We start from the raw sequence: 26,723 nt of genomic DNA on the forward strand, positions 1-26,723 counted from the left end.
GCAATTTGTCAAGTACTAACACCATTTTATTTAATATACGAGAGATCGCACATAAAATAATTCATTTATGTACGTATACTCTGTCGTAATTAACTAATGCACTAAATTTGAACTTTCTTATCTCCCACCCTCAAGGAAAGCTCCCAGAATTAGTTTCAAACATTTCGAATCGAAACAGTTAATGGAACTTCGTGTCAAGATATTCAAAATTATGGAAAATAGAAGATAATTTAGATGCAATTGTGGTGCATAGTTAATTTAAACAGACTATAAAATCAAGTCAAGATTATACTTCATGGCCAGCAGATGCAATCTATTGATTTTATCTCTACACCTCGACTAAATTTGTTTCCTTTCCAGCAGACGCAAATAAATGTACCTCTATGTTATGTAGGACATACTATTGTATATCATGAGTGTTAAGCTCTGTCTGAAGTGAATTTAAATTTCCGGGAAAGTGCAATTATATATCCTTGCGCCTCCATTCTCCGGAATAGCAATGAAAATGATATATAATTTGCGTAGGAATGGAGGGTTTTTGGATTCGTTTTATGTTTCAATTAAAATGTCATAAAAATATAATTAAAATTATACAAAAGTATATAACCTTGCGCCTTCATTGAAGTAACTGACTTTCTTTGTATCTTTTTTTTGCATAAATTTCTGTACTACAAATTGACTACCTGGCGCCTCAATATTTTACTTTTTATTGATTTTGAAGAAATAGACGAATGAACAAACCCGGCGCCTCCACTGCTGTTATTTTTAACTTGTATTGAGAGAAAGCTTTCTAAAAGCTCTAAATTCATTGCGGTGATCCTTTTAATTAATTAGTTCTTCAATAAAATAATATTAATTGTTAATAATCTTTCAAATAAACAAGCAGATTTTGTAGAGAAAAATTAAATAAAGATATCCGTCGTTTCGTGTAAAATAGATTATTTTTACTCAAAATAAATCACCTTAATTGAATCTCTATAAAACGTATAGAACTGTGAATTTTGTCCCATGTAATTATGATAAGCTCCTTACTGCAGGAGACCAATTTCCGTGCAGTTGTGATAAACAATTCATTTGCACCCCAGCTGCGCGACTGACAATCGATTCTCCAAATATTCATGAAATTCGAAAGGATTTTGAATGCTCAATGGTTTCTGTATTTTGCAATATGAATGAATCAGATTTCCAATTGGGTCTTATCCCCGGAAAAAAAATCAACAGGTGTCAAAATTATTGAGCAGAAAGAGTTAAAAAATTCATGAATGGAGAAAATGGAAAAGCATGTACAGTAAGAAAATTCCCCACAGAGTGAAAAAACTTTCAAATGCAATTTCATAAAAGTTCGCGCGCAGTCTTTTAGTTATTTGGCTATGGTTGGAAAAATACAGAGATGATTTATGGACTTGCCCCGGTTAGTTATCTGAAAATTAATATACACGAACATTTTTCTTATTTTTTTGCCAATCCTTTCTCGGAGGGCATTTTGGCATTTATGGGAAAACCACTTCTCCACGAGAAATATTTATTATTTCCTCCCTGAATGTAATTTGAGATCAAGAATGATTTATTGAATAAAAAGCAAAAAAAGAACTAAAACATGTTGTATGCAAATCGATTCTACAAATAGAAGTTGAGCTTTTTCTTTCTTTTTTGTTTAGACTGTTCGTTGAAATAATTGATGCACTGTAATTTTCACATTGATTTCAAATATACATTGAAAAGAAGATAAAAATTCTTTTTCCAGACACACATTTAGAAGCATAAAAATATACGCATTTTCCAATTTGTAATTTACAAACAGAAAAGAAGAGATAAGAGAAAATTCGTGAAAATGACTGAGAAAAGTAGCACAGGGAGGTGTAATTGAAGTGAAATGACTTTTGAAGTTTTCTTTCGATTTTTTCGGTATGAATATAATTTGTTTTAAATTACCATCTACGACCAAGAATTGAGGGTACATTTTTTTGAGGAAAAAATGTGTAAAATGATATTCATTCAAATCATAAAATGTCTTCTCGATATAATGTTGTAGCACCCTTTCATTTCCAATTGATACAGAAAGCAAAAAAACAGGTAATGTAAAGCTGACCTTAAGATATCATTAAAGAATCCTTTTCAGGATTAAAAAGTCCCTGACTGCAACCTTTACGTGCCGCAAAAACAAACCAATAAAAAATGCTTCTTCCGAGAAACTTGTAGAAATTAAAAAGTTCCCCAAAGCTCAACTTGGCATGTCTCTTTTCTTTACACACCAACTGCAACGTACCATCCGGTGTACTTAAATGACAAAACTATGTGGCGAAGGAAAAGTTGGTGAAAACTTTTCTCAATAGCTCTCAATAAATGCATTGAGAATTCGAAAGAGCGACACGTGGTGAAGGAGCATTTAAATGGGAAAGTTTTCTCACACTATACCACGAAATCTATTAAAGGGACTTCTTCTTCCTCCAAAGAGCATAATGAGGTGCTTTTGGAATCTCTTCTTTCCTGCCAAAAGGAAAGGTAACATATTTGCACATATATACAAAGTTTCCATACAATATCAGAGCTTTCAAGCACACAATAGCTTCACACATTAAAGATAAAATATATACTTATAATACACTCGTGGGGGAAGGGAGAAAAATTAGTCTTCTAAAACATAAAAGTGTCCAATTTCTTTGTGGACCTTGGGGATGAGTTTTGTTACGTATACATAATATGCGTGATATATATATAGTGACCGTGCTTTAGTCTCTCGCTGTGAGAGTTAGACACAGACAAGAGGGAGGGAGAGTAATGATGGAGTAGTATAAGAAAGTGAGTATAGAGTGAGTTTAATTTTGATGTGGCTAAATAAAAAATAATTCAAAAGGGGGTCCATACTTATACAATCGTAACTTCTTAATAAGTCTCCTTTTGAAGCGTCTCCACAGATGTGCGATGTACTTGACAATTTCGGCATAGCATGTGGTTGGTTCGGAATTATTTGTACTGGAAGCGAGTGTTGATGTTGATGTAAATCTCGCACGTTCTTGACGCATTCTCTCCATTTCGCGCTTTTTTGTCTCTGAGAATTGCGTTGCGATTACGACGAGACACAGATTGATCATAAAAAATGACCCAATCTATTTTGTTTTGTATGACGCCGAGAGTGGCAAAAGAAACGTAAAAGATAATTCTTTAGTAATTTGCAAAGTATACGTGTGGAGAAAAAAAGTTATATTGAGATGAATATTCATAGAATTATGGAGGCTTTTAGGTTAATTAATGAGGAAAATGTTTGCTATTCACATTCCCATATATCTCCCACACAAATAGACCGCCACATAATATTTACTCACCACAATGAGTAGCACAAAGTAAATCCAATCCCAGAAACTGTGAGCATCCTGCACGTAATACATTATATCCGTCCATCCTTCCAACGATATTACCTACGGTTAGGGCACAGAGAAAGGACGAAGAAAAAAATGAGGGAAAAAGTGTGTGAGACAGCAATAAAATATATATTTTGGATTTCGGCTGTGAGAACAGCTTTTGGATAAAGCAAAAATTGATATTGTGTCGAGGGGTAAGTAATTCAGGGGTGAGAATGGTCAATTTTTTTTCTTTACATCACGCCTTTACCATTCAAACGGGGGCAAGAACACCAATAAAATTCCACAAATTTCCATTGGAATTCACTGATATGCGTGGAAACGGAAGGGTCTCTCTCGCCCAAATCATTCGCCCCATCATTGAGTTTGCTTGAACTGTTAACCCCAAGAATTACTCGCCCCTTTTGCCAAATCTATATATACAGTGGGGGTAGAAAACGAGAAAGTTTGAGGCAGTGTACTGACCAGGAAAATTGCAACCCAAGCTAATCCAATATTATCAAAGGATATGGTGCCCTGAAAGGGATTTCCGCCCAACTGGCTACAATTTGTATAATACTGATTCCAATTGACACATGATGTATTTGTTGGGTAATTGCGGGAAAATGGAACTGCTGAAGCTGAAAAGAAAACAAGAATAAAAAATATTGAAAATACGAATATCCGGTGATGTGGAAATTTTGGAGGAAAATAGGAAAAACTTCCGCGGTATTCACTACGAAAGGTACAAAATTGAATGAAATTTTAATTCCAAATCTTTCCTATCTTGAATTGCAAAAAATAAATTCATGAATTGAATTCTTCTTTGAAAATGAACAAAAAAAACTTACCATTGCATATGAGGGGTCCAACTCGATATGCGGGAAGACTGTTACATAGGTGCATTCCGGAATCGTCTGGCTTCGAACAAATGTAATCTTGCTCCTTTGAAAATTCATAGTAGAATGATACACTGCAAAAATTTATATATAAAACATTAATAGAAATATTCTCAAAAAAATTATCTCAAAGAGGCTTTAACAAAAAAAAATACATTAAAAAAATTAAACTTAAAATTAAAAATTATAAATTAAAATCAATTGCCACTTTTAGGTTGCAATATCAAATTAAAAAATTCTCAAAACACACATAAGATTAGAATACCGCATCAATTACATTTTATCTGTTCCTTTAAGATAGTCAATCTACATAATATATACGAATATATCCATAGAGATTATTACATTATGCTATACACACATTTAGCAAATATTACATAGATATATATTTACACCATATATCGCAATTTATTCATGAAACGGGGAACGTTCACGCACAGGGATTTATTTTATATGGATAATGTGTTCACATTCTCAAGATACGCTTTTCTCCTTTTCACAGATTGTAGAATTTTAGAAGAGCAGAAGATGGTAGGTATAAAAATAAATTGAAAATGAAGAGATCCCAAAAGAGAAAATCACAAAAAATAACAATATGTCGGTTTATCAACATAAAATATCAATCAAAAGAATTAAAATTGATTGTATATATAGTGAAGTGGATGTTATATGTGAAGAGTTGAAAAATACATGGCGCAACAAAATAATTTTGAAAAAAAACTTCCAAGCACAAGTGAAAAGATTAAGGGTGGAAGACATTATGTGAAATACAAAAAAAATGATTGGGGTGCGGAAAGAAACTTTATGCAAAATCTGCAAAATATATACATATTTGGGATAATATCAATTGGTGGTATTATATAGCAAAATACTGTTACGGTGGCATTTAAAAATGCCCCCCCCCCCCCCCCAAAATGAAGAGACTGCTGAATAGAGCATTCTGCCAAATGTTCCACAGCTGTGGGAAAAATCTCTCAGGGCCGCGCCAACCAAAGTGGCATCCATTACCGAAGGGCGGAAAAGGCGCCATAAACGCTCTCGAAATTACCACTTTGGGGAGGAATGCGCAATAACACCACCTGGGTAAACAGGGGAAGCGCAAAGAAGATCCATTAGGGAGGAATGCGCAACGAGCTTACCCTTAATAAACCCAAGGCGGCGTAAGAAAAACACCCCTTTGAGGAAGAACTCCAGCCGCTCACACGTGTGCAACATTTGGCAGAGAAAAAGCATCAAGAGCAGCAGAAGAAGTGGAAGATCGACAGTTGGGAAGGAGCAGTCGAGGAGGACAGAGCGTGGCGGATTGCCACGAGCGGATGAGCTCCGCATTGAAGTAGAACTCTCTGTTCAGCAGAGCAAGATCGAAGAGCAACCCCCAAGAGTTTCTCCAGGAGCACCTCGATCACAAGTGAAAAGCCTAAGGGCATAAAGTGAAAAAGAACTTATAGTGCGAAAACGCAAGAACATAAGGACTCATAGCGGGAAGAAGTCCCAGAACGTTAAAGTGCCAGAGACTCACAAGTGAAAAGCCTAAGGGCATAAAGTGAAAAAGAACTTATAGTGCGGAAACGCAAAAACATAAGGGTGAAAACAAAAGGACTCATAGAGAGAAGGAGCCCAAGGGCATAAAAGTGCCAGGGGTTCACAAGTGCGGAGCTAGAGAAACCCTCCAGAGGAGCCCCTCACAGCCGCTCGAATCACTAATCTTCACTGCGCAGAACAATCGAGATGAGAATCCTGAGATGAAAGGGATTGTGATTACGACAACAGCAGAAATACATCAATGCCCAGATGAATTCATCTCCGACCTTAGAGAGAAAGAAACAGCAGAAAATTATCCCCGAAGAGAAACATTAAGTATTACTACTGTAGAATAGTCGAAATAAAATTAGATTTTAGCAAAGAGAGTGACTTCTTCAATCTTCCACGAGTCTGTCGGCTACACGAACTCCAGGGCTATCCCACGACGGGGGTGCAGGAATGGACCCCGTCGTAACAATTGGTGACAGCGGTGGGATTAAAGAAAGCCCAAAGATGGAGTCACCTATAGACGTGACTCAATTGATTGAAGGATTAAAAAATGCTTTATGCAAGAAAATTGATGAATGCAGTGTCAGTGTTCAAGAGAAATGCAGAAAAATTGAGGCAACCAGTAGTGAAAACGCACTACAAGTTGAATATTTGCTACAGAAAGCACATTCAGAAATCTCAGCTTCGCAACCCACACATCCAGTGAAAGGAAATGTTTGCGAAGAAATTAATGGACTCTCGATGACATCAAGGGGAGCAAAGAACACTCATTTGTGGAACGTTTCAAATCCAACAGGATTTCCGATATACCACGATACCGCCAGAGACAGCATCCAGGTCAACACCATGCTACCAGAAACTTCCTGGACACGAAGAGGAAACCCACAAATGACACCCACAATGAATCCCGTGAGAATACAGGAGAATAATTCTCCTATACTTAAAGTCGAACGTTTCGATGGAAGCCAATGCGTAGAAGACTACATTTTACACTTTAATGTAGTAGCGTCAGCCATGTGCTGGGATATCGATCAAAAAGGAATTATGTTGGCAGCATCATTGCGAGGAGAAGCATTATCTTTGATGGCAACTTTACCAGCCGAAAAGCAAATGAATTGGACTCATCTAACGAGAGCGCTCAACTTGCGATTTGGAAAGGAACATCTACGTGATGTGAGCCATGTCGAATTCAGGATGAGGAAGCAGAAAACTCAGGAAGAACTTTCAGGATTTGCAACCGCTTTGAAGAAGCTTGTGAAAAGTGCATTTCCTGAATGCCCACTCAGCGCCCAGGACAGAATCGCCATGCAGCAGTTCTTAGATGGGATCATGGATCATGAAATTCAGTATTGGGTAAGAATGAATCGACCAGATTCACTTAACTCAGCTCTCGCCATCGCCATGGAATTTGAGGCAAGTCTACGAGCTACAAGATCATCAAGACCATCGGACACCTATATGGCTTCACCAAGGAAATGCGAGGAATCACCGAGATTCCCACGTCCCAATTGGAGGAACGAAGATCAACATTGTTCACCAAATCAGAGAAATCCTCCCCGATTTGATTCTAATTGGAGAAAACGACGTGAAAATCAACAAGAACAACACCCAATCTCACCACCCGCAAGAAGATGGAATGGGCGAAGGACGAATTATAGAAGATCACCCCTGAGGAAGCAAAACCATTTTCCAGACAATTTATTCCCGGAGGACGCATTCCAGGACGACCAATTCTTGGACAACCCACTCCCGGACGACCCCTTCTCCGATGACCAATTCTCGGATGACCAATTCTCGGATGACCAATTCTCAGATGACCAATTCTCGGACGAAGAAGTCCCAAGTGAACAATTTGAGGAGAAGGATTTAAGACCTTCAACCCCACATGCCGCCCACGCGCAGATGTGTTTCGATGCTGCACCATCTGAGTACATCATGGAGGGATCCCGAATCCGAAGTGAATCAATTCGCGCTAAGGATCAGCTTTCCAGACAAGTATCTGTCAACTGGAAGGACACCCTTCCAGATGATTTGAATCTGGAGGTTCTATTTGAGGAAGCTCAGCCAGAGCAACAACTACCACACCATAACGAAGACCACGAAAGAAGATTGAAGCAGAAATCGCTAATCTCCGACCGCAGGGAAAAGGAGGCAGTCAAAAGTCTGACGCGAAGACTTCCTTATGCACAGGCACCCTACAAGGATACGGGAACATTCCAATTGGAAATCATTCAAAAAGCACGACCCCGTAGGACTCCCAAAGAACGCCATGAACCCCTGGGAGGAAGGCCTCCAGACGACATACAAGTTGCATGATCGGGACGATCACGCTTAAGCGGGGGGGAATGTTACGGTGGCATTTAAAAATGCCCCCCCCCCCCCAAAATGAAGAGACTGCTGAATAGAGCATTCTGCCAAATGTTCCACAGCTGTGGGAAAAATCTCTCAGGGCCGCGCCAACCAAAGTGGCATCCATTACCGAAGGGCGGAAAAGGCGCCATAAACGCTCTCGAAATTACCACTTTGGGGAGGAATGCGCAATAACACCACCTGGGTAAACAGGGGAAGCGCAAAGAAGATCCATTAGGGAGGAATGCGCAACGAGCTTACCCTTAATAAACCCAAGGCGGCGTAAGAAAAACACCCCTTTGAGGAAGAACTCCAGCCGCTCACACGTGTGCAACATTTGGCAGAGAAAAAGCATCAAGAGCAGCAGAAGAAGTGGAAGATCGACAGTTGGGAAGGAGCAGTCGAGGAGGACAGAGCGTGGCGGATTGCCACGAGCGGATGAGCTCCGCATTGAAGTAGAACTCTCTGTTCAGCAGAGCAAGATCGAAGAGCAACCCCCAAGAGTTTCTCCAGGAGCACCTCGATCACAAGTGAAAAGCCTAAGGGCATAAAGTGAAAAAGAACTTATAGTGCGAAAACGCAAGAACATAAGGACTCATAGCGGGAAGAAGTCCCAGAACGTTAAAGTGCCAGAGACTCACAAGTGAAAAGCCTAAGGGCATAAAGTGAAAAAGAACTTATAGTGCGGAAACGCAAAAACATAAGGGTGAAAACAAAAGGACTCATAGAGAGAAGGAGCCCAAGGGCATAAAAGTGCCAGGGGTTCACAAGTGCGGAGCTAGAGAAACCCTCCAGAGGAGCCCCCACAGCCGCTCGAATCACTAATCTTCACTGCGCAGAACAATCGAGATGAGAATCCTGAGATGAAAGGGATTGTGATTACGACAACAGCAGAAATACATCAATGCCCAGATGAATTCATCTCCGACCTTAGAGAGAAAGAAACAGCAGAAAATTACCCCCGAAGAGAAACATTAAGTATTACTACTGTAGAATAGTCGAAATAAAATTAGATTTTAGCAAAGAGAGTGACTTCTTCAATCTTCCACGAGTCTGTCGGCTACACGAACTCCAGGGCTATCCCACGACGGGGGTGCAGGAATGGACCCCGTCGTAACAATACGTATAAATGACAAAGAAGCGGAAAGGACCAAAAAGTTTGGAGAGGAAAGACATTCCAACCAAATGTTCCCTTCAAATATAAAAATTTCTGTCCTCGAAAATTTTGCTTTTCAAATGTATATAAAGCCAAAGGGAAAAAAAGGATGAAGAGCTGTGTCGTAGAACATGCTTCGAAAAATGCTGTTTCGTAAAGAATTTTCTCAATTCCTCTGACAAAAGCCCCCCAAAAATAAATATTCCTCGCTTCGAGAGCGCGAAGAGACCGTGAAAGTATATCAAAAATATATACATATTGAAGGGGTAGGTTGAACCGAAAGTTTTTCGGGGAATTAGATGCGCGAGCGAAGCAATAAATTTTATGTGAATGAGTTTGTTTTTAAGTGCCATTTTTGACCTTTTTTGAATCATTATTTGGAAACATTACGTGCCCTAATGTTCATGGCCTTTGAAAAAATTAATTAAAATTCAACTTTGGCACTTTGTCGTAAATTACAAACTCAATTTAATGATAAAATATTTAATTTTTACGTGAATTTTAATGATATTTTTTTCGTTTTCGCATTATCTTTTCAATAATTATGATTTTATCAAAAAAAAAAAAACTTTCAGAAATACCCACATGAAATAAAATAAGAATTTTTTTTATCGTATCCAATAAAGTTTTTCCTCATGTTCGATCAACTACAAGAAAAATAAACATGCTTTTCTTCTCTAAAAGAAGAGCTAACACGCATTCCAGGCCGCATATCAACTGTCTCTCTAGTATACAACAAGTTATTCTCTCCTCTCTTTATACATCGCTTTATGCAGTAGCTAAAAAGACGAAAATTTTGAGAAAACCATAATTCGTGTGGTCTGTACAATATCCGTTCGTTTCAGCCAGCAGCAAATGGACACAGAACTCGCATGTGGCAGAAGGAAATTAAAAGGAGGCAAAATGTGAAATTAATCGACTGATAGCGCAAACATTTAGTAAAATTTTCGTGTGGAATAGTATAACGTAATACTATAAAACTAATAACGATGTGCTCTTTCGCATCCAACAATACCCATATAGTAGCATCAGTATACACAAAAACACAAACATCTCGCACGTAATCTCGGGACTTTTGTGTCTTTCCTGATTTGTGAGTCTTTCACTCACTGATGTATAGACTACTCCCACCCTCTTTACCATAGAGCACCCCTCTTAGAAGGTACTTCAGACCATAAGGGTTTGTGCTCTCGAGAGATTCGCACGATTCCTTTTTCCTTGCAACCCTCGGAATTCCAAGAGACTTTTCTTACCATCACGCACAATCATTAATTAATATTGCGAAGACAATGGGAGAATATTTTAATCTCCCAACCATATTTCATGCCTTATGCCATTCTCTCGTTCCACTATGTAAGAGTTGAATAACCATAACTAGAAAAATCTTTTGGCAAAGAATCAAGGTCGCATCAAGTCATGTATACGAAAAGGATGGAAAGGATAATTCTCTCTTATGCCAGAAAAGAATATATATTTAAATAAATACATAAATCTTATTAAAGTACACAAAAGGGTTGTTTAACTGACCAAAGATGTATGTATTTTTTCTCTTTGAATTTTAAGTAAAAAACGACAAATCTTTTTGCCTGAATTACATATAAGAAGTCCGGAAAAGTCTAGTACCAGGCGTCCCCATCTTAATTTATTGGTACACAAAAAGGAAAATAGTTAAAAAGCTTTTCTTTTTTTTATTATCCTTTATATGTAAATGGGATATAGGGGATATAATGTTAAAAAAAAATTGTAAATTGATCTAAATTTATCCCTTCTTCAAGGGGATGATTTTTAATTGCTTCTCCACCACTATGGCGTTGCATAAATAATCCCTTTGTGATTTTTTTTTTCTCATAGAAAAGAACTTCAAAGGCGAGGGTGTTTTTGCGTATACTGTCCATCGTAATCAACTTTCTGTGATGGTGCATTTTGCTGTTACACATCACATAGCAAAATGTAGAGAGAAAAAAATTATAAATTTTCTTGCTACACAGAATAATACTAAAAAAAAAACATCGAGAAAAGTGCAAAGAAAAAACGAAAAACTTTACATATGACCTCATTTTCATTAAGCTTTGTTTTGTCTTTGCTGTATATTTTATTTTTATTTATCTTGTTATCTTGTTGTGGTCATGTGTGAGTCGTTTTTCGATAATGTTTTTTTTTTAAATAAAAAGATAAAATGAAAATGTATATTACGCTCTATCTTGACAAAGAATTTTCAGTTCTTTTTTTTTAGTTTACAGAGAATAAAAAAAATGAAAAAATATGTAAGTTATAGTATAAAAATAACAAAAAGACTGTACAACTTTCCAAAGATTTTTTCTATCGTTCTCAAGATTCTCTGTCACTTGGATAAAAATGAAAAGGTCGTCTTTTTGAAATGAATCTTTCTTACGAATTAACGCGCACTCGAGCTCTGTACCCCTCTGGTAGCTCCCTGCAATTAAAACCCGAATTTTATGTTTGAAATTATATTAAGAAAAATAAAAAGGTATTTTTTGTTCATGTGAGATTTGGAAAAATACAACAAAACTAAATACAATTAATAATTTTTCAACCAAAACAATTCATAAAAGAGTATTTTTTACAGAGAATAAAATGTATAATATTGGAAACAGGGGAAACAAAACAAAAAGGCAATTAATAAACCCAAAAGTGTCTGCAAGAAGTTTATCCTATTCGAATAAATCTCTCTCTATTAAAAAAACATCTCAATCTCATCTACATCAGGATGTTATAATCACAGATGAATACTACCTACAAAATTTTATTACCATCATTATGTGTGTTTGTTTCTTCATCTTGATCTACTTTCCGTTCATTTTCTTGTTCTTTTATTGCAAAAAAAGCTAAGAATAAATTTTATGATGTATTTTCTGGAGAATGTTAATTTTTTTCTGTAAATTTATCTCTATTTGCGGAACTTTCAGACATGATTTTCCAACATCAAAAGGTTTTTGCAATCTCTCGCAATTATTATTATATGTGGGAGGGTAGAGGTATTAAATTTATGTTATATGTATAGGTATTTATAATGCGGAAAAGGGAAAATGAATAAAGTGAAACTACTTGAAAATTAAATCTATCTACATAACTATTAAATTGTTTAACAACAAGTTTAGGAAATTGTTATAGACCTACAAACCTCGTTAAACTTTCTATAGTTGTGAAAATTTTGACTGTGGTAACATTTTCATATTCTACTAAAATGTATTATACATAATCTAAATTTAATATGTACCTCAATATTCCGGTAAATGTGTTATTGAATCACCAGAACTGACTGTACAGAAACATTCAGAATAACTGTCTAACTATTTGAACTAAAATTTATAATGATAAAATGAATTATTCAGCAATACAAAAGGAATTTTTGTTGTAATTATGAATTTACAAATTATTTTGGCAATATCTTTCTGTAAAGTTTTAAAGATTTATTAAATCATCCCTTAATTTAAAACTTTTAGACATACATATTTCTACTGTTTCAGAATCGAAAAAATCATTGTCAAAAATTCCCTTCAGTTGAGACAGTTATTCTGCTATATCTTGTACGTATTTTACATATGACGACATATGAGTTGTAAATGGAGCTTGGGTGGTGTTGTGAAAATAATATAATTAGACGTGAGGGTGAACATATTGGTATCAATCTATTTTCCTAACATAAAATATGAGCGTTGAATATAATGTTTTTGTGGGTAATTGTGGTGTTTGGATCTCATATTGATTTTTTTAATTTAATTTAAATCGCAAAATATACATTAAATATTTATGTATATAAAGATATTTATATATGTATGTAGGTATAAAAAATATCCAAAATGTATGACAAATTTACATTGAAAAAAAGTCGTGCTAAAAAAATGTCATATAAAATGGAAACTCTCAAAAAACTTTACAAGCATTTGCACTTAACCAAATATAAAATATTCTCTTTTATCGAACTATAAAAATAAACAAATAATAAAATATTTGTTGGGTGTAAAAAAAAAAGAAATTCAGCAGAGAAGTGAATAAAAAAAATATACATCTACATTTTTTTTTCATTATATTAGTACATATTCAGTACACACATTATCTGTATAAACGTTAAAATCATTTTCCAATTTATTACTTTTTTTGTATTTGAACTTTTTTTTTGAATTATTATTGCGCTCATGTTTTCCCTTTGTGTAGTATTAAAAAAATATATTGGGCAGCAGTGCAATTTATTTGATAGCTTCTAGGGGACATTTTCACTCCACAAACTTTGAAATTTTGAATTAATATCAATTACATTTTATTGCTGCTGCTGTCTCTCCACACTAAACCCACAAGCATTAATCCCTCACGAGGTAATCACCCCACCATCTGCATCACAATGAATTTAACGCTAAAATAAATATTAATTGTACACCCATTGAATTTTCAACAACCACCCCAACATACCCCCCATCGCCCCTTTACTCCTTTTTCCATTAATTCCTCATAAATTTTCCATTGACATTCGTAATCCGAACCACACAAATTGTTTCCCACACACACATTTTTTTTTAGTTGTTTTAAAATACTTTTTTTTCTCTTTTACACGCGAAGCTGCCGCATTAATGATTTTCAAATTGATTACAAAAAGGAAAACCGAAAATTCCACCCTCTGTTTTGTATAATTAGGCGGGAAAGGCCCAAAAAAGGAGGATTTTTTATCACATTAAAAAGAAAACACAAAAATTGGAAATAGAGAATGAAGATAAAAGGAGATTCACAATTTCAAAGTCTTTCTCTTTTTTTTTTATTTCTTTCATTTGTGAAAGAATTATAAATTAGTAAATGGGATTTAGTGGCAAAAATGTGGTTATATGCTTTTGGGGGTACTTACTCTGGTGGTATAACATTGTTCGGGAGCTGGAGGACGCAACGCTGCCGCAAGATTCCCTCCCAAAGCTGAACGCCCACAATGCCGAAAATGAAGAATACAAAAAAACACAGCAGTAGGACGTTGCCAAGCATTGGTAGAGTGTCGAGCAGCAGCATAACTAAAATCCTCATGCCTACAAAAGGGACAATATAAAAGCAGTTACAGGTAGATGTGGGTTTCTGCGCGAATTGTTGCGAAAATGGGGAGAAAGATGTTAATTAAATCCCTCGCCCAAATACTGCCTGACCTCAAAATTGTGTGTGGCCTTCACAAATTTTCTTATGGTATATAGGTACAGGTATTACCTTAGAACCACGTAATACAAATATCTACTCGGAGAAAGGTGAGGCAGTCCCCAAAAAGGGTAATGGTTATGCTTAAGTTGCTTTCTCTTCCATTCCTTCTAACCCTTTGGCACTAATAGCACTGTTGATTTCTATTACTTGGCCGGTTTAATACAATTTTCATGATGCAAAATAAACTATTAGAGAGAGCTTTTTTATGTGGGTAAGTATTAATTGTAATAGAGATCATTAGAAACAAACAAAAGAATTCTTTTTGAATGAAAGCTTTCAAAAAAAAATCACTCTGAATTTAAAGCAAAAATATGATTATTCAATTAAACAAAAATATCTCAATTCAAAAAGTTTTATTAGCATAAACACATAATTTTAACTCTTTTTAGTTCGTACGATGTAGCGGATGAAAATAATAAAATCATATTGCAGCCTCATATGTTACCGTTCAAAACTTTTCCTTTTCATCACAGAATTTTGGGAGCTGAACCTGTCTTGTTGTATTTGCAATTCAAATGATGAACAATACATCCCAGGAAAATATTTTCAAATCAGAAATAAATACAATTAAGGAAGCGCATCACTGCTGAGAAGCACGTCATTTGTGAAAATCTACACAATTTTTCCTTTTCCCTGTACCCCATCCAAGCGCCACGTTGGGAAAGTAATTGAGGGGGCGGGTGGCATAATGAAATGGGCGAGGAATCGTGTCAATTAAAATGTTTGCTACCGGGGAGAGAAAATGTGCAATTGAGGGACTTAAAAGAGATGGAGTATGGGGGAAATTGAGAGGACGCGCGACACTTTTGCGCCAAATTGCAAACTTTTGCATTTTGTACGCCAAGTAATTTGCAAAACTCATTTCAATTTGAAGGACATCGTCGTCGTATCCAATTTTGCCTTTTTCAATTTATCTCCCAATTTCCCTTTTCAATTATCCCAGGACGCCCCCGCTATTTAGCTTCAAACTATGTGCTTGCATTACGGAGGCGATGAAGGACAATTTTCCAAAATTGCACGGGGATTTAGCATTAAAAGTGCACGAGGCATATATACTTACTCGGTATTCTGTTGATTGCTCTCAATGGCCTGAGTACTCGTATCGTTCGTATTGCAGTCAAATTGAGATTCTCCACGTGCAAGCAGTACTCAATGGCCCCCGCCAGAACAATGAAGAAGTCCAGACGATTCCACGAATCCGCCAGGTAGGTATTCTTCCCATACACCCCCATTGCTACCATTTTGATGGTCATTTCCATGCCAAAGAACACGAAGATTATGTCATCGAATATCTGGAAATAATGAGAAGCGAATTGTAACTTTGTGACAGATTTCAATCACTTTTTGTCTCAATTGCATGGAATAAAATTCTTTTTTTTTTCATTTCCATTTAACATCGCGTTTTTAATGATGAGAGAATATGGTGTCGTCAAGCTGAAAAAGCATTTTTCTTTTCTTCAATCAAGCTTTATGGAAATTTGGTAAGAGTTTGATAGTTAAGAGATCCTTTGAAACAGAAAAAAGGACATAAAAACACCTCATTGAAGCCGTTTGAAAACAACAGATTTTGCACAGTTTGTACAAAATTTAAACACACCCTCAGTCAGTTTACTAAATGAGCTTTAAATGGTGTTACCCTTAAGATTTATTTACTTATATTTCTCTCCCTTATTTTACAATGTGCAATATATTCTAGCCTCATCTTGATATCGCTTTAATAAACTCCTCCTCTAAATTGCCAGATTCTATTTCCCAACATCTCTTATGTTACGTATTTTCATGGTAGAATTTTATGTAAAAATATATGCAAAATCCACATTGTATGGCAGAATATTTTATGTAGAGGAAGAAATTTTGACTTTATTGGCATAGAGAGAGAGACTGGCTAACAGGAAATCTTTTATAACAGCATGGTATAAATGTCTAAGAGCTAGTAAAAATTTGCATAATATTAAAATGCGGAAAAGAGAAAAAACATGAAAGGAGTTTATTCAGGCCAGTATGAAAGATGATCCTCTATCGCAGAACAATTTTAACCCATTCCATCTTGTAGAGGATCAAAAAACATTGAAGAATCGCGAAAGAAACTCCCCAAAATCCACTGGGATCACATCGAAAAGTGCAAATAAAAATTGCCAAAAAATTCAAATATTGCGACGCCATTCGACGTTTTTTTCCCTATAAAAAATGTTTCAAAAGTTTTCTGTAGACTTGTCGCTCATTTTCTGTAGAGTTTTTTTCTAGTCAAAATAAATGTTTATTATTTCGTTTCTGGAGTGATTTCTACATCGAATCAAGTGATCCACTGCGAAATGAAGCTGAGGGAGGTTGACAGAACCAGCCCCTTGTAAATCAAAACAAATCTTTTTACATTTCTTGAGCCTCTTGGGCAGTGAGAATTTTAGCAAATCTGACCGAGTTGAATCTCATCCAGCGCAATATACCTGATTCAGATGTAGAAATCAATATAGTAGTCAGTATCCGGAAACATTCGACGGAGTCATCAAGCAAATCATGACCAGCACGGAAGACATTTCTGAGAGTCGCAGAACTAACTGCCCTCAAAGCTATTCTGGGATTCCTCCTGAAAGTCTCCTTCCGCGGATTGGACGGATTGGAACACTGAGCAAGTCCACAAAATCTTCATCACCGTCTTTCCATACATCTTCCCTAAGAGCAATGACTTACTGGAGCTGACAAAAGTGATTCTCAACTCTCATTTTGCCTCTCAGAGTTCTTTTCTGCAGAATGCCCATGAGGTTTTACTGGAGAAATTGGGACTTCCGGAAGCGAAAGATTTGCTCCGACGCATTGAAATTGAATCAATGGTCAGTGAAGAGAGATTCTATGCCCTCCTCCTTGTTGCATCCGCTTTCGAGGAGGCTACAATGTCAAGAAAGACATCCGGAGGTCTCATGAAAGTATTCACAGCAATAAACTCCCAAAGAGTTTGTTTTCTCAGTGCTTTGAGAGTATCATTAGATGCACAGATTTCACAGATTCAGATGTAGAAATCACTCCAGAAACGAAATAATAAACATTTATTTTGACTAGAAAAAAACTCCACGGAAAATGAGCGACAAGTCTACAAAAAAGTTTTCAAACATTTTTTATAGGGAGAAAAATGTCAAATGGCGTCGCAATATTTGAATTTTTTGGCAATTTTTATTTGCACTTTTCGATGTGATCCCAGTGGATTTTGGGGAGTTTCTCTCGCGATTCTTCAATGTTTTTTGATCCTCTACAAGATGGAATGGGTTAAAATTGTTCTGCGATAGAGGATCATCTTTCATACTGGCCTGAATAAACTCCTTTTCTTTTACAAACCAATTCAATCGACTTCCAATACGATATATGGGCACAGCTTCCAAATGAAATCCAGAGAAAATGGTTTGGAAAATAACCCATGAACTTTAGGATTTTTATTGTTTATCTCTTTTATCGGTCCTTCGTTTTTTCTTTCGAGCATAAAAGCTCAATTGCATATTTAATGTTATACCAACATAATATTCAATTCCTGCACGCATAGAAAAGGCATGCAATATGAAAATTTTATTATGAACTAAATATGGAGATTGATTGAATTTATATTGATTTGATATATATTGGGAATCACCCTGAGGTGGCATGTGTGAAAATGATAGCAACTTAATTAGATACCTAGTGTGAGATGGGATATCCCTAGTCTATATATAATATAGATTTGATTAAACTCTAATAAGGTTAAACTTGAGAACTTTGGGACTCTATGGCAGGCAGGAAGTTCCGTGCTAGGAAATTGGGAGAAGCTTCGGGGTCACTGAAGTTTCGACGTGATTGGCATACATTGACACTGTGATTATATATAGGCTATTAAAACTTTCTCTTTGAGAGCTTTTAATCTTTCTGATTAATATTACGAAAGCATTCCTTCTTGTAGATGTATTAGACTTTGTAAAATTCTTTGAGAAAGAAGGCAATTCATTACATTTTTCAATTTTTTTTACCTTAACTATCAGAAAAGTAAAGGCTCAAATTTTTATTAGAACATTCTAATTTTTCAATTTGTAATCTCAAATATATACCTATTCTATTACTCAACCTATAATCTCAGACTAAGCACCTAGGTTAAAGCTTTGCAATAAAGCAAACCACAATTGCTATATAGTATTCCATTGAAGAAGAGCAAATTCAGCTTTAGTTCCAAAGCTCCGGGAGCTTTTCAAGGGAAAAAATCCATTAGGGGTTGAAAACCCCATACGAGGAGTTGTGTTGAAGAGAGATGAGTTTCGGAGGGGTGTGAGGCGCGCATAGAGTGTGCTATTTGCTCGTGACAGGCACTGAGCCACTCCAAACGACTTTTCGCAACAATGGCAATACATGGTAAAAAGTTGTATGATGTAGCATACACAACAGTGTAGCACATAGTTTGGCAAAAGGATTGGGTCTTGATGCCGCGCTCACTTTCCATTTCTCGCACATCCTTGCTTCCGGCTTTTTTTTTACCAACCACAAAACATCGTTATGCAACTTTATGGCATTTTCGTCCTTTCCATGCTCTTCCACACTGGGTTATCGAAAATCCATTGGGGTGGGCAAAGGGCGGCAATATAGACAGTGCATGGGGGTGGGGTGGTTAAGTCATCATATTGTATTGCGACACATGTGTGTGTGTGTGGATATACTGGGGAGAGTTCAATGGGTTCATTAGTGGGAGGTCATACGGTATACGTACATATATGGAGTATACACAAGGAGAGCGGCGAGAGTGCTCAAATAAGAGCCTCTCTATGGTGGTTTGGGGGTGGAAAAAAAAGAACGCGAGGGTTCTTCTCACCAGTTGATTCAAGTGCTTCATGTTTTCTCGCTCATACTCTTTTTTTCCAGTGCCCCTCTTTGCATTTTTTAAGAACTTCGTTGTCCTGAATTATACATGAGTTCCTCGCACATTTCAAGATAAGACGAAACATCTCTCCACCAATCTTTATGGTAGGTGGGTGTTTCCGCGATTGCACCTGAGCTTACATATATTAAATAAAAATAAAAAAAGACTCACCTGAAGAATCTTACAGCGATTTGTAACACATTCATCGTCAACACAGGGCTGGTACATTCCCAAGGTGATGCAGTTGAGGAGGATTACCAGTATTGAGATCCGCTCGAACCACGTGTTGATGGAAGAAAATTAAAGTGCCATTATGGAGACACCAAGAGCACAGAGGCAATTGATGTGAGGAAAATTAATTTTCGTGACATGTTTTAACAAAATTTTCCCATCCACTGTATTCTTCATTTTCCCAGAAAATCCCATATGGAAAGTAAGGTATGGTTGCTCAGGAAGTTTTAGGAAGAATTCTTAGGCCATAGAACTTCTTCTACCAGAAATTGTGTATTCTGTGAGGATCTTTTGAATCTCTTGTAGTCCCCACTACAAAGGTTAAATTAAGACTAACTCATGATTTGCACACACAAATTAAAATAAAATTAATTAAATAAGAAAAATGAAAATCTTTAAGACTTAAAAAGCCACCTTATAACTCTTGTATATGTGAGCAGCTTCTCATAATTTCCCGTAAAACCTCCCACACACACACATAAAAAACTTTTGCGCTTTATGACGTTAAAAATTGAATTTAGCACACAACACTGAATATTTTATGTATGCGCTACTCATTTATTTAAATTACTTCCATTGAGATCTTAATTTGTCTTTTAACAACTTCCTCAACAACAAGACGTGTGGTGGATGCTGCTGGTGGAGATTTTGAACCGACATGGGAAAGAAAATAATTCTCCACTTAATTCCTAACAAACAGTGGAAGATAAGTCATGGGTGAAACCACCGCCCCACCACCACCGTCTAAATCCCATCATCTAAGCCGATTTTCTTGTAGGCGGAAAATTCTGTACAGCAATTTTGTGTTGTTGTAGTAAGTTTTATCACAAATCCCGCATCAGCGGTGCGAGAAAAAGTTTTATTTTAAAGTTCTTCTTCCTTCGCAAATTTTCATCCCCTTTCCGCTTGACCGTGAGGGATGGAATTTTCAAGTAGGCACCACCACCCTGACCCCTAATATTTCAACTCCCATAATTCTTACCGCTAAGAAGACAAAATCTCTCTCTCCCCAAAATGACCCTCGGGGGATCAAGGGTGCGTTCGCCCATTAATTTCCTATAGATTTGCGATAATTGAGATATATGACAGTATATCATGCTGAAGGGAAACTTCCAGTACCAGAAGTATATTTTCTTATTTGATGTATCAACTTTTACTCCACCCACCCCCCTCCACCATTTAATGTTCATTGGTTTCTGTTGTTGAGAGGTCCGTACTACATAGCTTCTCCCGTCCTCCCCCAACATTTGGCACCCCAAAGGCAACCAACTTATTTATATGTGAAGAAAAAGCTCCCTAAAATTGTGGATCACATTAAAAGTTTCACTCTTGAGAATGAAATCTTGCTGGCAAATTGAAACGTTTGTGTGGAACTTTTGCCTTTTCTCCTGTGAGAAAATTTACGATTTTCCCAAATCAAAGTTAGGAAGACTGATTGTAAAATTTAAAGGGAAAAAAGGTAAGCTTTTCCCGATGATGAGAAAGTTCTATTTATGCGTTAATGAAAAAGATTTTCTTTGATGTTATTTTTTCCCAAATTAATCAAAAAGCAAATTATTCGGAAAAAACAAATTAAATGGTCTTTTTTTTGCTAATTGCCGGTGGAAGAAAAATATTTGCGATGTGCGCAAAAAAGAGTTTACATTGGGAATAAATGAGCGGATATTGGAAAATTTGTAGGTAAACTTCCATGAGCCCCAATTTTAACAGGGTGAGTAGGTTCAGATGGTGTTTAAGTTTTAAAATTAATAATTTATTTTACGTAGATTTTGTACATTTCTTTCATAAAGAATAAAATATTTTAGTTTTATTGAAAGTGAAAAAAAAATGCTGCAATGTGAATAATTTAAGCAACATCTGAACGGCACCACCCTGTATTGAATTGGCTAAATTAGTTCATAATAAATTGGACATAAAGGTATTGCAAATATCTCGCGCAAACCGCAGTCATTTGTGTTTGTGTGACACGATCTCAATGGATTGCAAAATTTGCTCCCTTCGCGATAAACTGCCGTTGTGATATATTTTACTACATAAAAGTACATAGCATTTGTGGGATAACCCACATCATATTGCTGCTGATGGGGCGGACAGAGAATAAGGCATTCATGCATACATATCGCATACATACTTCGCATGGTTAAAATATCCGATTCATTGAAATGCAAATATTTTTGCAGAGAGCAGCAATTCAAAATTGTGAAAATTCTCTCTTTTTTGTGCTTTTCCCTCCCCCCACTACTCTATAAAATGGAAATCAACATATTTGCAGAAATTGGAGATGAATGAGGGTTGTATATGGGGGGAAAAAGCTCACGCTCTGATAAAAAAAAATAATAATAAAATGATTGGCATTTTGAAAAGGATATGGATTGGTGATGAGTTGCAAGCACCAATTCCTCGGTTTTGTATCCTGAGTGAGATATTTGAGTGATATCTCCGGAAATCCTGGATATGGCAAATTGGGCTCTCCGGATGATGACGATGTGCATGTTTCACCATCGCTGCAGGTGCTCCCGGTGCACGAGGAATGGGAGGACATGGTTGATGTTCCGCCGCTTTTTCTACCTTCCAATGCACTATTTATTGTACACTTCTGCAGCGTCTTTTGCACTCACACCGCACTTTTCACTCCTGGGAGTGATTCCCATCGTCATAATTAGAATATTACTTTTTAATTAGCAAAACACCCACAAGATGATTAGCTTTTGGAGCCCCAACAGATGGAGAGTGTGAGCGTTTCCACCTCCACACGCACTCTCTCACGCTCTCTCCTCCTTTCTGCCTCCACACTTTTATGTGCCCAACACCAAATTGGCTTTCCCTTTTCCACAGCGTCGTTCCACCTATTTTCGTCTGCCTGCAGAAATTTTCCCAAAACACACATGTTGAGGGGGAATTGTAGCAGAAGTAACTTTTGCCACAATTGCACGGAAAATTCTCCCATTGTTGTGTGCTGCTGGGGCTTGTCTGTGCGCGAGATTTTCTTCTGCTTCCCAGAATGAGGTCAAAGGCAAAACTGTCTGATGTTCGAATCTGATTCATATTTTTAGTTTTTTTTTTTTTTTTTTTGAGCAAACACACCGGCGGATTATTTATTCATGAGGAAAACTTCCACTCAAGAATCACAAGAAATCAGGTTGAAATCCCATTGAAATAGAAACCACCATACAATTCCTACAATTCCATTTCCTCCTCAACATATACATATTTTCCTTCATTCACCCAATCCACTTTTGCCTAACTTATCTTTTCCTTCTGCATGGAAAATTGCAAATCTCTCGAATTTTTTTTCTCTGACGGTGCATTTTTAGCATTTTATTTCCAGATGAATGAGAAAAGTCTTCTTGTCTTATGTTACGAAATGAACTAAATGCTTCAATTTCCCTAATGGCAAAATGTTCGTCATCGTAATTTATGATGAAGGAAAATGCTTTCTATTCCAAATTTTAGGTAATTGTGGATTTTTCATTTAATTTCGGATGTTATATTGTACCTTCATAGTGCCTGTAGAAATTATTTCTGTGCAGATTTATTGAATTAAATCAAGACAAAAATGAATCTTAAGAAATTACCAATAATCCTGTGTGAAGAAAATCCTAAATATGAAGGATTAGTCTTTCACTTTTACATAAATTCTGTCATGCTGAGATATATTCTTCAACCCTACAGCATTTGTCACAAATCACTTATGCGAAAGCTTTATTTCAGAGCGTTTTGCGTTTTTTGTAAAGTTTTATTACATTACATTATTCAAAATCAATACATGGCGTAGGCCACAAATTGCACACAATATATCTTATGAGAAATCACCGTGAATTGTTTGAATTTATTTCCCACCCTCTTCGTTCTTTCTTTCCCCAGAAAAAGCACCACATAATCCATTAAATTTCGGCAACATTTCCTTCTGTCACATGCGTATTGATTACGAAACCGCTTTACCTTCAGTGCCAAAAGATTATTTTTTTCTCGTTATTTAGTCATGAGGTATTTTCATTCATAACACCACCCCAAGAATAAACACAAATTTTGTGTATTATATACGTTGGGATTTTCTCTATAGCGCGTCATGAGGAACATACGTTTTTCTCTCGTGGAAATCGATAAAATGTGTGAACATTCTGTACTGAAGGAGGTGTAGGTATGCCGTGTATTAGAGCGTCGTGTAGAGAAAATGAGGAAGTCACAGAGAGAGTATGGAAGCACCTTGAACGGTGTGAAGCACCTTTAACTTATACTACAATATTAGCAGAGAAAAAGGAGGTTCAGTGTGTGAGACGAAGAGAGAAAACGGGCTATGCGAAGAAGATTTTCGCAATATAATGGCGAATAGTTAATCCAAGACTAATTGAGTATCTCTTATTATTTAATGCACTCATCTCCATTTTGGTGGAAATTTTAGCTACGTGGATTCATTTTTTATTAAAATGGGCTGCTTTTATGAATTACAGAGCGAAGCTAATGCCACACGATATGCAAAATTTTCCCCGTCCAATCCCCGAAGATTTTCCACATCCCAGTCACGAATTTGTCATTTTCAAATAATAGCCGTGCGTTTATTTTCTCAAAGGATATTTACATATAGAGAGAGACAAAAGAGAATACACAAGTGAAAGTCTTCATACTCCATGCCATGGCAAACTTTTAAGCTTTATTCAAAGAGAAATCTAACATTGAATTCTAAAATCATACACATGTATTTTTATGGTGTAAAAAAGGCAACAGAATAGCAAAAAACCACTGAAAAGTTGGAAAGAAAAAAAAAACGAGAGAAGAGTGGAGAAAGGAATAGAAGAGGCGAAACGTGGTAATAAAATTTTAGAATTTCTACCACATACGCTAACAGAGTGTTAACCCCAATTTGGAATAACTTTATTTGCTCTGTTCATTCATCTCTCTACGCATTCTTTTAGAATGGAATTTGGGAAGTTTCATGCATTCAATTCCATTCAATTAATGGTATGACTTTTAAATAAATCAATCATTTGCATATGGCGATTCTGCCACAATTTAGAAAGTTATTTAAGAGAGAATTTTAAGGGAAGAAAAGAATTTTAGCAATATTCTTAAGCATCGTTATATTATTTCACTTAAAATGATTAATGTGTCCTAATTAAGTTAATGAGAATTCTCGCTGGAATTTATTGAAATTCAAATACATCCATAGAGCTCGCTTAGTGCTTATGATAAAGGATATTAATTGATAGGGAATATCTAAGCTTAAACTAACATTTAATAAAACTACTTCCAAGAATTTCCATATGCAATTAAACAATTTCCAAAATTCACTTAAAGAGTAGATTTGTGTAAGTCATTGAGATTTATTCCAGAACAAACATTTGGTTATCCAAGACAATGGCATTTAGTATGTGGGTTAATGGAAAATGTACCAAGAGAATATCAATCATAAAGTTATCCCGTGACAATATCGCCCCGACTTTCCCGCATTGCTATATATAAAGCACATTACATATGAAGTTAAGTTGGGTTTTCATTTTGTTCTGCTCTGACTGAGAGTATATAGTTCACAGAGGAAGAAATATAATAATAGATTGAATTCCATTGCGAGTTCACATGAAAAACATATATATTGAGGTATGTATTACGTATATATTTTACTAATTGCGAGTAAATTTATTTGAATATAGAGTTGAATTGGGAATGATCACCCAGGCTGAGTGTGGAAGTGGAGCAAAATGCACAGAGAGTTCCCGCAGAGAAATGAGTGACTGTAGCTCTCAGCTGGCTCGAACATGGGATGAGGTATATGGGGCCATGGATGAAGCATAAATGTATGCAAGAATGTGTATATATGATGTATGTAGTGCCTGTGAAATGGGGCCATCAAAAAGTGCCAAAAGGATGGGGCCAAAATGATGAGGAAAACACCCACAGATCACAATGACCATTCGGTCGATAGACTCAATTGACCGAACGAAATATCGCCACATTCCAACAATTCGCACGCCACATTTTACATTTTAATGTACAATACGAAATGGAACTTGAAATTTATGTCTCTACCAGATTTTCGCTTGTTCGTGAATACTTGAACATTTCGTATTTCGAAATAAATGTTGGACTACTTAACGATTTTAAAGTATCATCGGTCATTGAGGCTCACACGCACCCATTCCCCACTCTGATGCCATTCACATTTTGCCTGTGTATAATATACAAAAGCATCCGAATAATACTCAAAATCAATCTTGTTTACATGCTCAACATCCATCTTGTCCACCCCCACCCACCACCACCACCCCATCCTCATCCCATAGTCCATCGCTATCCGGGCAAACACCGTCCTAACACACCGAGTGGATGGGTGGGTATACAAACATTTTGCATAAAATATGCTTCGTTGGATTACACGAGACGGCGGAGTGTAATCTTCCGACCCCATGGATCAATGTAATTTATCTTCAAGGGCAAACCGGGAATTCCATCGGGAGGAATTTTCACGTGTAATGCCACAATTGAGTCCGAACGACTTTTCCCCAGCCTATTGAATTTTTTTATTCCTCTGTACCCCTCTATGTGCACCCCCATTTCCCTTTTTTTGGGGGGAACACACATTTTTCCACTCATTTTGTCACTCCATGTAGCCCCATTGTACCCCCATTTTCTTTTCATTCGCTCTACGCGACCCTTTCATCCCCCGCATATATAATCCTCTACTTAACCCAAAAGCTCTCCTACTCCCACATATAACGAACTTTCGCTATGTGGGAAGGAATTAAGCGCCACACAGTTTTACAAATTGAAAGGCGCACCGGAAAAAGCTTCTGTTCTATTTATCGGCTTTCAAAGAATTATTTTATGCTAGATTTGCTATGTAATTTTTTTTTACCAAAAGAATAAAGTGATGAATTTATAAACATGAGCTGTTTTTTTTTTAAATCTAACAAAACCCTAAAAATACCCATAATAGAAGAAAAAACAAATAAGCAAAAAGAAAGAATGTTGACCCTCTAATTTAGTTTCCTTTTGTGAAAGAAATGTTAGGAATTAGCGAATCATAAAACTTTCCCCTAATCGGCACGACATACACACATTTTTTCTTCCTGCTCAACTTCTTTCCCATTAATTCATTGATAAAGAATAAATAAAACAAATTAAGACGAATCGTGACCCAATAAAGAAATCAAGATAAAAATCTCAATTTT

At 36.4% G+C, this 26,723-nt stretch overlaps 1 protein-coding gene across 6 annotated transcripts in view; it reads right to left on the reverse strand.

Moving 5' to 3' along the window:
* LOC129786882 (voltage-dependent T-type calcium channel subunit alpha-1G) overlaps window positions 1-26,723 on the reverse strand; it is a 57,638-nt gene that overhangs the window by 24,510 nt on the left and 6,405 nt on the right. For 2 of the 6 annotated variants that reach the window (XM_055822137.1, XM_055822159.1), the window contains exons 2-10: window positions 21,927-22,417; window positions 19,498-19,609; window positions 15,523-15,754; window positions 14,128-14,299; window positions 11,665-11,706; window positions 4,190-4,311; window positions 3,825-3,979; window positions 3,324-3,416; window positions 2,866-3,107 (exon numbers count right to left, since the gene is read on the reverse strand). In XM_055822137.1, coding sequence (XP_055678112.1) covers window positions 2,866-3,107; window positions 3,324-3,416; window positions 3,825-3,979; window positions 4,190-4,311; window positions 11,665-11,706; window positions 14,128-14,299; window positions 15,523-15,754; window positions 19,498-19,609; window positions 21,927-22,099 — 1,343 coding nt within the window. In that variant the 5' untranslated portion in view covers window positions 22,100-22,417. The remainder of the gene's footprint in view (window positions 1-2,865; window positions 3,108-3,323; window positions 3,417-3,824; window positions 3,980-4,189; window positions 4,312-11,664; window positions 11,707-14,127; window positions 14,300-15,522; window positions 15,755-19,497; window positions 19,610-21,926; window positions 22,418-26,723) is intronic. The other 4 variants (XM_055822152.1, XM_055822173.1, XM_055822144.1 and 1 more) reach the window with 3 other exon arrangements.

The sequence above is a fragment of the Lutzomyia longipalpis genome, chromosome 1 (assembly GCF_024334085.1).
Source record: "Lutzomyia longipalpis isolate SR_M1_2022 chromosome 1, ASM2433408v1".
Classification (NCBI taxonomy): domain Eukaryota; kingdom Metazoa; phylum Arthropoda; class Insecta; order Diptera; family Psychodidae; genus Lutzomyia; species Lutzomyia longipalpis.